At 34.3% G+C, this 13,621-nt stretch overlaps 1 protein-coding gene across 2 annotated transcripts; it reads left to right on the top strand.

Moving 5' to 3' along the window:
- Positions 1-10,191: 10,191 nt before the first annotated feature.
- Positions 10,192-13,621, top strand: LOC100781836 (uncharacterized). 2 transcript variants are annotated; one of them, XM_006602315.4, is made up of 7 exons: positions 10,192-10,569; positions 10,666-10,746; positions 10,859-11,035; positions 11,490-11,660; positions 11,871-12,083; positions 12,173-12,261; positions 12,626-13,621. In XM_006602315.4, the coding sequence occupies exons 1-7, from the start codon at positions 10,470-10,472 to the stop codon at positions 13,301-13,303; spliced, it is 1,509 nt and encodes a 502-aa protein (XP_006602378.1). In that variant the 5' UTR covers positions 10,192-10,469; the 3' UTR covers positions 13,304-13,621. The 2 variants fall into 2 exon arrangements, with proteins under 2 accessions (XP_006602378.1, XP_014626635.1); XM_014771149.3 differs by having other exon boundaries at positions 10,193-10,473; positions 10,640-10,746.

Here is a 13,621-nt window from a genome sequence, read left to right as displayed (position 1 = left end):
TGGCGGCTCCACAAAAGATATCTCACTTCACGTACTCTACTGCTGTCATTCTGCTCCCACGAACAAAGGTTCGTGATCATCACAGGTACCAACCACACGGTACAAAAATTGCAAAGGTGAGTTTACTGTAAAGGAAATTAACACAAAAAAAATCAAATAACCATAATTAGTAAGAAAACATTAACAAATACCATAAGCATACACAAATATCATTAGTCCAACATACATTCAACAAGTAGTCATCATCCATCCATAATTCCAATCAATCATTCTTAGTATGATGCATGCACCTGACCTTAACTCTCAAATGCAATGTGGTATCATTCATCAAGGAAATAACTTAAGTGTCTCCACACGACACTCTCACTTAGGAAAACTAGGCAACAAGTGTCGAGGTCACCCTGCGGTGCACAGGCAACTCCCCCCCCCCCCCCATGGTGATCAGCCTGAGTCTCAAGGGAGTTCCAAACCAAGTGACATGCCTCCAAGTACAAGTACTCCCCCTCATGAGAAACTACAAGTACTTACTGACAAAGTTTATACTATTTCCATGCAATATGAAGTATGAAACATCCATCACTGCACTAACTGTGGATAATTAAAGATTCTAAGCCATCCCCCTCCAGAGATGCTTAAAACTCTTTAACCACTCTATTTCCCCCACCAAGGATATCCAACATGGTCACTGCACCCCCCCCCCCATGTACATACACATCACACATCATCACAATGACATTTTCAACATCAACAACACCTCATCTCAATGTCATTATCAACATCAACATCATCTCATCTCAATGTCATTCTCCACATCAATATCATCTCATCTCAATGTCATTCTCAACATCAACATCATCTCATCTCAATGACATTATCAACAATAACAACATCATCTCATATCAATATTATCATAAACACCAACATCGTCTTGTATCAATTATTATCAATATCACCTTCAATAACAACATCATTCTTTATCAACATTATCATAAACATCAATGTCACCTCATATCAATTAATATCATCAATAACAATATCATCAGTAACTCACATTCCACATATAGACACATATATAGTTCATGCTTGTGATTCACACTTCTCAGGTCTTCATACAACACAAGTCTAATAAAAACAATAATGTCATTTATCAATAATAGACGTATCGCATCCCATTAGTCAAAAACATTGTTTTTCTTGAAAATCAGCACGCAATAGGGACAAACATACATCCCCATAGTTAGGTTCATTGACCCCAACTATGGTAGTAAAAGTCGTAAATTATAATAAACTCCCATCACCTATCGTGAGCTCTCCGTCAGTTCCACTTTGTGTCGCTCAGGGACCTCTCTCGTTCACATTCATCAGTCCAAACGCAAGGTTCTATATACCAAATCGAAGGAATTTTAGTATAGATTTACAAAACAAGGTTAATAACAACATTCGGAGTCAATTACCCCTGTCAAAATATAAAGGGCTAAGGGGTGTTTCAGATTCTACTAAAAGGAGACGTCATTTTGAAATTTCGATCATGCTAATGTGAGCGGGGTTTAGTGAAGGTCAAGAAAATAACATCAATTTTATAAAAAGATAACTTTTACAACGTCTCATTTTCAAGGGTTTTTCAAAAGAACTGTAAAAGGCACCCTATTACAGTACCTAAAACACAAGAGACACTAAGAGAAACTCAAACTACCTAAGAGAAAGGCTTAGAAGTCAAAATTACCTCAGAGAAGCTACAAAAGAAAGGGTTGAAGGATTTTTCTCCACCAAATCCTTGAGGTGGATTCTGAGGATTCCGCTTCGATTAAAACGTTCCTCTCGGTGTGGTGGTTTGGTGGCAAGCAACGGTGGCTCGTGGTTGCCACCAGTGGTCGTGGGTGGTGGAGGAGGAGTTTCTAGGGTGGTTTGCATGGAGTCTTGAGAGAGAGAGAGAGAGAGACGTGAAATCATGTTTTTCACGCTGAAAAACGTATTTATAATCCATAGATCTCGCTTAGCGAGCTCATCTCGCTAAGCGAGACTCCACTTTTGGCGCTAAGCACGACTTTTCACGCTTAGCACAATTCCTCTTGGGTTGGGATTTACGCTGAGTGCTACAATTCTCGCTCAGTGCAATTCCCTATCGGGTTGGAATTGTGCTTAGCGCACTTCTTATGCTAAGCGAGAAGCCAAAGTTATTATTTTGAAAATCCCAACGATCAAACCGTGGGGAGATGTCTTAGGAATAGTCAGTCAAAATTTGAAGACGATCCAATGATTAACAAATCTAGAGTCACAATTTTATTGGAATAGGTTTAGGTATAATTTCAACATCCACATCAAGCAAATCACACATGACTAATTCACACTACACCTAAACTCATTCAAGTCAATCATATAATCAAATAACACGATAAATACAATTAAACATCGATTTATAATTAGTGATATTTTAGGGTGTTACATTCCTCAAATACTAACAAGTTGAAGGCCGACTTGGATATGGCCTAAAGCTTTCTTAACTCGGCTCTTCAAGCGAATATCACTTTGGCTGAAGACAATTCAAATTTGAAGGGGCAAATCTTGGATCTTGAGGTTGAGATGAAGGTGTTGGAGAAAAGGGCATTGGATGCAAAGGCTTCGAACAAGCTTAATAAGGAGGAAGTGGTGAGGTTAGAAGTTGCTTTGGTCAAGAACACTTTAATCGATTACATTGAGGATCTAATCGATTACATCGTTCTTGAGAGGTTTCCAGTTTTTTTGGAAGAATACTTTAATTGACTGAAAAGATAATATAATCAATTATATTGTAGATTTAATCGATTACAAGCGGTTATAATTGTTTGCTCTATAAATAGCCACCTTGTGTTCTCACTTCTATATACAAGTTCATTAAGTGCAAAATTATATGAGCTAAAATAAGTGAAAGAAGAGAAGAAAAATGCTTAGAAACAATGACTCACAACTTCTGATCTTTGATTATGAAGATCTTTTGTGATAAGTGAGTTATGATACTTTCTTGAGTTCAAGAAGACACCTCATTCAGTCAAGCAAGGTTTTTGCGAAAAGGATTGATCAGGTTGTGTCTATCTTTGACTCTACTTTTTCGTGTGGTTTTACACATTACTTGTTTGTGCATGAATTGTTGAAGGCATGCTAGAATAAGTTTTTTTAGTTTTGGCTAAGGGTAGGTTTCTCTTAAGCTCTTATTCACAGAGGACCCTAGGGCTGGGTACCTTAGTCTCTTTTTCTGGGGTAGGAACTGAGATTGCTTGTGATTGCTTATAAGAATTCTATATGCATAGTGAAAATCTAATTTGGGTTTGGATTAGATAACTGGATTAGCTTCTCTAGAGATAGAGAGTGAACCACTATAAAAAGTGGTGTACTTCTTCTCTTGATCTTATCTTTCTTTCTCATTATGGTCTTAATCAATTTACTAAAGGTTAAAGAGAATATCTTTTTGAAAGAAAGAACTTTAACAAAGGATCTTGTGTAAAGGGTGATTGATTAAGTATTGGTTTATCAAAGTTTTGCGATATGATTCGCGCAAAAGAAGTTTTTTTAACTCTGGTTTTAAAAGTCTGTTTTGTTTTGAAAACCAATTCAACTCCCTCTTGGTTTGTGAGTTCCATCATCTTTTTCAAATTCTTCTAGCTTGTTGGCTTTATCTTATAGGCTATGCCAAACCCTAAAAGGTCTTTCCCAGTTAGCTGCTAATTTTCCTTCTGATGAATCTTTTCGGGTTTCACCCCAGGCTCTCCAGACAAGATCTCCCTCCTTGAATTGCCTAAGCATCAATTTTGAGTTAAAATATTGAGCCATGTGTTGCTTCCAAGATCTTGTCATGATGATGACATCTTCTCGTACTTGTTCTATAAGGTATAGATTTACCTACAATGCTTTATTGTTCTTAACCTCTATGAAATTCTTGTCTTAGTGATATTCCCCCACTTCTACTAGGATCATAACATTTGTACCGTATACAACCCAAAATGGTGTCTCTTGGGTTATAGATTAAGGAGTGCACCGGTATGCCTATAAGAATTCAAGGAGCTCTTCGACCCATCTTCTCTTGGCATTGTGTAGTTTCTTCTTTAGTTCCACCAGAATTACTTTTTTAGTCGCTTCGACTTAGTCGTTTGCTTGAGGATGCTCTACGGACGTCACCATGTGTTTGATGTCAAGGCCTACCATAAACTCGTTTAACTTTCTATCAGTGAACTGCAAACCATTATTGGTTACAACAACGCATGGGATGTTGAAGCGAGTGGTGATATTCTTCCAAATGAACATCTGTACATTCTAAGATGTAATTGTTGTGAGGGGTTCAGCCTCTACCCACCTAGGAAAGTAATTGATGGCTACGAACATAAAATTTCTTTGCCCTGGGGCCTTAGGGAAGGGTCCTAATATATCCATTCCCCAAATGGCGAATGGCCATGGGGAAGTGAGGAATGCAACTCTTCGACGAATCGATGAATCAGGTTTCCATGCTTATGACATTGAAGGCATTTCTTAACAAAACTGGAGTAGTCTATTCTTAAGGTTGACCAATAGTACCTGACCCTTAGTGCACGTGTTGCCATTGACCTTTCCCCTGAGTGTAGGCCACAATTGTCTTCGTGAAGTTTTGTGATGACATAGTCGGCGTGCTCCTTGTTAAGACATTTGAGCAATGGTGAGGAAAAACCTCGCTAATATAGCTCATAAGCTATTATGACGTATCTTGTAGCTTGAGTCCTCAACTTTCTAGTCTTCTCCCTGTCCGTCGGAAGTGTGCCTTTGAGCAGATATTTGATGATTACAGTTTTTGAGCTTTCGGGTTCTTTTGTTTCAATTTGCAAGCACTCATTTAATGACACACTAAGAATAGGGAGTGTGTGTAAAATGAAAGTTTTCAACTGCGATCTTGGAATCACTTCGACACCTAACTCTCCTGGCTTCTACTTCCTTGGCTAATACCCTTAGGCCTGCTAACAGTGCTTTGTATTTAGCCTGGTTGCAAGTGGCTTTAAACCCAAAACATAGAGATTGTGACAAAGCTACATTATTCGGCCCTATCAACATGACCTTCGCTCCACTTCCATGTTAATTAGACAAGTCGTCCACATGTAGAGTGATGGGATCAACTAGTTCTGAACTGGGTTCCAAACCCAGTTGCCAATGTATCAAAGGAGTTTATGGTATTATGGGGCAATCAGGTGAACCAATGTAGGGCTTGACCTTTCAAGGATGTGGGGAAAATCATGCATAAAACAATATCGTCAGTAGTGTACATGCAAAATTGAGTGGTGTAAACGTCAAGGTGCTCACCTGGGTTGCTTGTACCATTGTACTTTTCGATAGTCAAACTCTTTCAGTTGGAAGGGAGGATAGCCTCCATGATACTGGGGATGAAAGGATTCTTAAATTGCTACAACTACTTCCCTAATGTGTTTACAGATTAGGGGCGTGTGTCCTGCCGAACACTGACATTGGAGGCCTTTGGCATCTCAAAGGTTGTTGACTCTATGTCTGTCCCAATAGGCATTTCATTTCCAAGTCATTAGGACCGATTACCTTCTCATAGTTGTGCATTCTCCTGCCAAAGGGCCATGACTTCTTTGGCATGGTGCCGACACATATCTGATACTTGCATTTGCAATCTCCTTACCCATTGAGGATAAGTCAGTCTGGTCTCCACGTGCACTTCTTCATGATGTCGATTCCTTGGTTGTCTAGTTGTTGTTGTGTTTGTTCTAGTTTGTGTAATTGCCATAATTGTTGGGGCCAAGGACTATATTTCATGACCCCATGGTTGGAGTCAAAAGTGTTTTTGTCACAATATGATCGAGTACTACTCCTTGCGTCGAAAGGTCCTTGCCATTCCTTTTTCTTCTTCACTTCATTCGAGTAGTGTGATCCGAAAAAAATACTTGCAAAAGACACTTCAACAGTCAATTAAGGGTTCGACCTAGAGCAATAAATATGTATAATACATATGCATTCAATGAACGATGATTTTTACCTAAGGGTCCTACCTTTTTTATACCTACTTTATTGAACTCTAAACCTTGAGCTTGTATGTACTTATTACCATCTAGATAATCCGTATTCTAAGTAGGATTAAGTAGCTTAATCTCACAATTACTAGTAATTACAATTGTTGCCTCGCGTGCATCTTAATGAGTACTCGACTACTCTAGGCTAATTCCTATTCGGCATGTTGCTTTGGTCTTTAGTGAAACAGAATAGATACTTGATGTTCGATCTAGTATAGTTCTTATACCAACGAACTTCAACAATTTGTTTCAACAACACAACCTGGCAAGTACATATATTCTTGTATACAGCATAGCAAAGTCGTGTTCTCATTACGTTCCCCACATTTTAAGATGTTGATTTATATAAAGTATCATCACTTGATAATTTCACTATTATAATAGCTCGATGCAAGTAGTGTTTCTTTAAGAAACACACGGTAGTATTTATAAGCAAGCTAGTTGTGGTGTAAAATAACTTTTTACCATGGAAAAATAAATCAAAATAGTGATTTAAATATTTTCTTCGTTCAATATGCATACGTGTATGGAATAACTCTAATAAATCAATTGTAAATGACATTATTTTTATTTTCTGACTGTATCAAATACACATCACAAATGATCATTTTCATCATATACAATAGTCATAGACCTAAAAAGGAAAAAGGAAAAATAATCTCATTCATCATGTTAATTGATAATTATTACAAACTTCACATGCAAATACGTGTATGCCACTTCTTTTTTTCATTTGTAATAAGAAGTTAGCTAGAAATTGTAACCTTGTTAAACACCCTTCTCTTTATTAATAATTTTAAGGGGTCTAAATAATACACTTAGTATATGTAGAAATTTTTTATACATATATGTAATAATTAATATTTTATTATTTTATTACGTAATCCATCTTATTTATTAATATGATACAAATGATAAAGTAAGCTTTTATTTGGTTTCTGTGGAAACTAAAATGTTTTATACTAGTAGTATAAATATTTTTTTTCCAGACACCATAATATTGTAAGTTATGTTTGAAGTAAATGACTTATATTTTAAAAATATATCTCTTAAATAAGTTTATTATATAATATAATATAATTTTTATTTTTATATTATATATAATATTTAATTTAGGACACTTTTAAAAGAAATTATTTATTACAGTCAAACATCTATGAATGACTCAGTAACGTTTGTTGGAAACAAACTACGGTTCATGGATTGTTTGGACCCAGCTATATAAGATACTACAATTTTAATAATCATATATTCGTATACGTACGTCTCCATCAATATTTTACACTTTTTATTGATAACAGCAAAAAATTAAAACAGAGAATATCCGTGTATGTTTCGAAATCAGGTAAAAATATATGTTTGAGATAAAAGTACTTTTATAAAAGTATCAGAATTTAAGACATTTGTTTTTCCTTTCATTTTTTTATTTATTGGATTGTATGGAAATGTATGTCACAATAATTTCAATTGAAGACCAAATATAGAGGTTGTGGAATGTTTGGTGGTGTTTGTGAATTCTCTCTTATCCACTGTCCGTTTTAATATAAATTTACGTTTTGAAATTAATTTAAATATATATCTTATTTATGTTTAATAATTTAAAATTATTTTTTAGTCAAAATTAATTCTATTTAATTTAAAACAACATCGGTACTATACTGATAAAAAACAATATTGGTATTAGAGTTCTAAAAGAAAAAAAGGAATCTTCAAAAAATAAAAGAAAAAAGAAAATAATTTTATTGTAGGTTAAAGGTGTGTTTTGCCTGTACCAAAAAAGGTGCGTTTTGCAAAATCAATGAATAAATTAGTCAAAAGTGAAAAACTAACTAAAACTCATAGGTAATAAATTAGTTGATTGAATATAAAGTATTGATTGAATACGAAGTATTCATTAAAATTAACTACTAATCTAACTTTTTGTCAAGAAAAAAAAAACTATTAACCTAACTTATAAGTATAAAATGACAAAGAAGAGCATAATTAATTACTTAGTCATAACTTAAAATTTGGTAACTATATGTTTTTAATAATTGTAAATTTTCATATTTGAATTTAGTTTAAATAATTTATCATTTAAAAATTAGGATAATATTTTTTATAAATGAAACGAGATAATGAAAAAATAATTTATATTGTTTTAATAATTTTACATCATAAAAAGTAGAATTTGATAATTTTATTAAATCGTTCTTAAAGAAGTAGTGATCTATAGCTTTTCAAATTAATGAATGTTGCGGCATTTTTTTTTGTGAATTCTTTCTTTCTTTTTTAACAAAGTAGATTTTATTAAAATTAACATATTATTAATCCAATAATTTAATAAATTACTTAAAAAAAACAAACAATATTGTCATTGGAAGAAATACCACTTTTTTTCTTTTTTAAATACCACTTTGATCGAGAGAAATTGATGAAGAAAACACAAGAGACATCGAATATGAAAAAATGAGTGTGTTAAATTTATGCAAATAAATAAGTGGATGGAAGATTGTAAAACACTATCAATCAGGAATAAAAAAACTCTTCCAATTAAAATATAAAAAATTAAAACGTTACTTAAAACAGAATTTTGGAAAACGTTATAAACTATTAAAAATAAACGATTTTATCAAAAAATCTGTTTTACTTAAAAAATCCTTTAACTAATAAAATAAATCACCAAGTAGGTGAATTAATTTTTATAAAATTATCCAGTTAATCAACAATCTCAAATTGGAGCTTGAATATCCAACTCCTTTAAATATCACTACAGTTTAAACTTATTTACCGCCAAGTAATTTTTTTTATATGTGAATTTAAAATATCCTTTATCAAAATATCAATTCTTCAAAATACTAAAATTCAATTAAAAGACTAACCTTTAGTAGTAAATATTATAAAAAGAATATTAAACTTATGTCTATTGTACTCACAGGTAGGAGAACGATATGTTTAATTAGAAAATTCATGTTTGATTTTTTATGTATGTAAAATTTTGTTAAACCAACAATCATGAGTAAAATTAGTTTGTAATTTAATACATTAAGAGACACTTATGATCCTAGGATAAAAAATTACTTTGTAACATATTCTTTTTTAGTAGATAATTTTTTTTTAAAGAATATATTATACAATGTGTTGCTAACACTCTTGAGTAATATTCTACCATACACACGAACGTAGAAATTAAATTCATAATAAACATATAGTTAAAAAAATAGAATTATTTAACAACCATATGATATATGAGGAATGTTAGGATAGTCTTTTTAACACTCTCCATTGGCTGAAATATATTAAGGGTCTAGCTTATAGTATCTTTAAATATTGGTTAAAGAATTAAATAAAAAGAAAAAGTATTTATTATAAAAATCATAGAAAAACATAAAAAAAATCATGAAACAGTATAATTTTATGTATTTTAATAAAAATATTTATCCATATAATTTTTTAACCAATATTTTAAAGACATTGATTAACATTTGTCATGTAATATTAAAAATCACCTATTTTAGTATATTTCATTTTTAAATTAGGATAAAAAGTCATTAAATTAGATAAATTATGAAAATTAATAATTTTTAATAAATTTCTGTTGATCTTAAAAAACATTTTAAAAAGAGTGTCGTGCAAGACATACTTGGCAAACGTACCTATAGGGTGCAATTTTTAAAAAAATTTACCATTTGTGATAGATTTTAAATTAATACTAGTTTAAAAATAAGTCATAAATTATGACTTTTTTGAATTAAAAGTTATAGGACTAGTTATGATTTTTATTTTTTTTAAACATTAAAGTTGTAAAATTTTATACAATTTTAATCTTTTTTTTAATACAACTTTAAAGTTGTATTTTCTTTAAAAAAAAATAAAGTCATACAAAATATTAAGACTTTAATGTTTTTTTAAAAGATACATGCTTCTTATAACTTTCAAGTCATAACCCATATTAAACTTATCTCTATACGGGTATTAACTTAAAATCTATCCAAATGATAAATTTTAAAAAAATTACACCCTATTAACGCTTTTGACGACATACTTAGGTTTGTGTCCCATAAAAATAAAAATATACTGGAATAAGTCAATAAACTTTGAACTAACCTTTTAAATTTACGACATCATTTATTAGAAAAACACTACGAATATAAGACATCAATATCAATTAAAAGGGTCCCTCTCTCAGTCTCTCTACAACACTATAATGCTTCTCCTTTTCTCTTATTTTATGCGCTGTACCTTTCCTATTCTCTCTTCTCTGCCTTTTTCCCCCTTAACACTCCAAAACCCACTCCCTTTTCTTTCCTTTCTGCTAAAACATTACCCCAAAAAAAGAAACATTCCCCATTTCCTTTCCTTTCTCTTCACACCTTTGAATTAGGGTTCTTCTCCCACTCTTTTCGCCACCATTGTTGAAACCTCACAACATTCTCCATAGCTTCACCCTTCTTCGGATCAGCTCAAATGGGTAAGCATCTTCTCTTGCTGGTTCTCACTCTCCACCTTCTCCTTCTATTCGCCACTCTCCATGTCTCAGCTGCCCCTTCCACTACTTCCCCTGCAAGTAAGCCCCGATTCACTTGTGCTCATTCTCTCGCTTCCATTTCATCAAAGTTTGCTTCTTTTGCTCATAGATAGCTCCGTGTCTACGTGGTTTCAGAGATTGTAAATGGGTTTCTCTCCAATGCTGTGCCTGCTTTCACCAAGTGGGTGTGGTCGCTCAAGGCCACCACCAAGACTGGTATGGATCTGGTGCAAGTTTAGTTTTCGGCTTTGGTTTTGTGTGTTTCTGTTTTTGTCTTCTGCGTGGTGGTGGGTTTTGAGGTTTGAAATGTGGGTTTTTTTTTTTGCAGCGGTTTCGAGCAGGTCGATGATGAAGTTCGAGAGTGGGTACAATGTGGAGACTGTGTTTGATGGAAGCAAGCTTGGGATCGAGCCTTATGCTGTGGAGGTGTTGCCCAATGGGGAGCTTCTCATTCTTGATTCGGCTAATAGTAACATTTATAGGATTTCATCCTCTCTTTCTTTGTGTAAGTGAGTCGCAATGTGGTTTTGATGGTGGCTTGTGGTTCTAAGTGATTGGTGAAATTCACTATGTTTGATTGTGATGTTTCGGTAAAATAAATAAAAAAAGAATCATATGTTTGTTGCTGTTGCGGAGAATTTGATGTTCAGCTGCCTTTTGCTGGATTTGGAATGATGATTATCTCTAGTTATAAGCATATCTAGCTTGTTGTCATTTTCAATTTGATCCTTTCATTGCATTATATTGACTGATATTTACATAATGAGATCTATTGAGTTCATGATTATGTGCTGAATGAAGGTGTGTATTACATGATTGTAATGCATTTTGAACTATGTGTCTATGGGGGTTATCTTTTGAATATAATTGCTGTGATAGTTAAATTCCTTGCATGTATGTATATACTGTATTATGAACTTGAGTTGAAGAACATAATAATGCTCATTGCAATTGTGCAGACAGCAGACCCAAGCTGGTGGCAGGGTCGGCTGAAGGTTATTCTGGACATGTTGATGGGAAGCTTAGGGAGGCTAGGATGAACCATCCAAAGGGGATAACTGTTGATGACCGAGGAAATATTTATGTTGCAGATACTACAAATATGGCAATTAGGAAAATTAGTGATTCAGGTAAAATGGTGTTTCATCCTTTTCTCATTTGTGTCTCTGCTTAGTACCATTACATAAACTTTTTCTTTCTAGAAATTCTAGAGAAGTTACAAAACCTGTGTATGTACTCTTGCAATGATACTATAGGATAGGTAATCTTTGATTATAAAACTGTTACCACATTAGAGTCGAATTTGGGAACTTTTTATTGAAGTAAGATTTCTATTTCAGGGGTCACCACAATTGCTGGAGGAAAATGGAACCGTGGAGGGGGGCATGTTGATGGACCAAGTGAAGAAGCTAAATTTTCTGATGACCTTGATGTGGTTTATGTTGGTAGTAGCTGTTCACTACTCGTCATAGACAGAGGAAACCGAGCCATTAGGGAGATCCAACTCCATTTTGATGATTGTGCCTATCAGTATGGCAGTGGATTCCCACTTGGTAAACTAAATCATACCATGAATTTCTGTAGAAATTCTGTCAAGTGTTATTGATAATCAAATTTAGACTGATTGCCTTCAATGTTACAGGGATTGCAATGCTTGTTGGGGCTGGATTCTTTGGTTACATGCTAGCATTACTGCAGCGTAGGCTTGGTACAATTGTGGCATCCCAGGAAGTTAGTGCTTAGTCTTGTCTTGTTCCTTATGCATTACTTTGAATGAGACTGATTATAGACTTGTTATAACTAAAATGGTCATTAATGAATATGATTCCCCACTTACAGAACTTCATGAATAAATTAACATGCACTAGATATCCTGAATTGTTTGAGAACTACTGTTCTAAAACTTTGCAGTGAGAAGCATCATGTTACTCCCAAAGAGAGCTGCATAATGGAAGATTTATCTATATTCAAGTTATTACTTTTCAACTTTCCATTACCTTTATAGTGATGATGGGATGGCAACTACAGCCTCATGATACTGTAGATGCAAGCTCATAAAGAGTCAATAATCCATTCCATCTCATGTTTTTTGTAGGCTCAGGTTCCAGTAATGGTAACATCTTCAGTTCCTCCAAGTCCATATCAAAAGCCCTTGAAATCTGTCAGGCCTCCTTTAATTCCATCAGAATATGAACCTGACAAGCAGGAAGAAGGTTTCTTCGGATCCCTTGGGAAGCTTCTCGCCAACACGGGTGCATCAATGGTGGAGATAATAGGAGGATTATTTCCTTCTTTCAGAAGAAAATCCCTGAGATACCAATTTCAAAGACAACCACTTATCCAGCAACCTCAGAAGCAAGTTAATGCTTGGCCGGTGCAGGAAAGTTTTGTGATCCCCGACGAAGACCAGCCCCCTTCGATCGACACAAGGGCCCCAACCCCTCGAAAAACCTATCCTTTCATGTCCAAGGATGCTGAGAAAATGCAACAACTGCGACAAAGCCGAGCATTCTACAGCGGATGGGATGGAGATCTCCAGCAGCAGCAGCAACAACAACAGAAACACCATCGCCATCAGTACCGCTCATCAATCCCTCACACTTACTACGAGCAGAGCCATGAGACAACCAATGAGATAGTGTTTGGGGCAGTGGAGGAGCAGGATAGGAAGCAGGAGTCTGTGGTTATCAAGCCTGTGGATTATGGGGAGTCAATGTATGAACACAATATTAGGTCTAGAATGAGTTCCATGGGCTATGGTTACAGGTATTGAGTATATAACAGTTAGGAAGTTTAGATTTTAGAAGGTAATGATCTCAATGGAGAGGAAAGAATGAAATCAGGTATAGGTAGTGGTATAATTAATGATTTCTTTCAGTGGGATCTTAGTAAGGAGAAGGTGGTGGTGATCATAATGTGAATTGTTTATTCAGTTTTGCAGAATGTAGGTTGATATGGTGTGTAGTCTAAGAAGCAACTCTGGCATTCATGAGGGGGTAGGGTGGGATCAAGAAATTTTGCATGCTATTTCTTCTGATGATCTCATTATGTTTAAATGTCCAATAATACTCTGAAAAAAATTGTTAATTTT

This window comes from Glycine max, chromosome 18, assembly GCF_000004515.6.
Source record: "Glycine max cultivar Williams 82 chromosome 18, Glycine_max_v4.0, whole genome shotgun sequence".
Taxonomy (NCBI): Eukaryota; Viridiplantae; Streptophyta; class Magnoliopsida; order Fabales; family Fabaceae; genus Glycine; species Glycine max.
Note: the sequence above shows the minus strand (reverse complement) of the source record. Positions and strands in the feature narration are given on the sequence as shown.

What these genes read in the sequence shown, in the direction of transcription:
- LOC100781836 (XM_006602315.4), top strand. Translation starts at nt 10,470, where the DNA reads ATGGGTAAGCATCTTCTCTTGCTGGTTCTCACTCTCCACCTTCTCCTT. An exon ending in TGGCAGTGGATTCCCACTTG is followed by an intron (nt 12,084 to 12,172) that starts GTAAACTAAATC and finishes TCAATGTTACAG; the next exon opens with GGATTGCAATGCTTGTTGGG. An exon ending in CAATTGTGGCATCCCAGGAA is followed by an intron (nt 12,262 to 12,625) that starts GTTAGTGCTTAG and finishes TGTTTTTTGTAG; the next exon opens with GCTCAGGTTCCAGTAATGGT.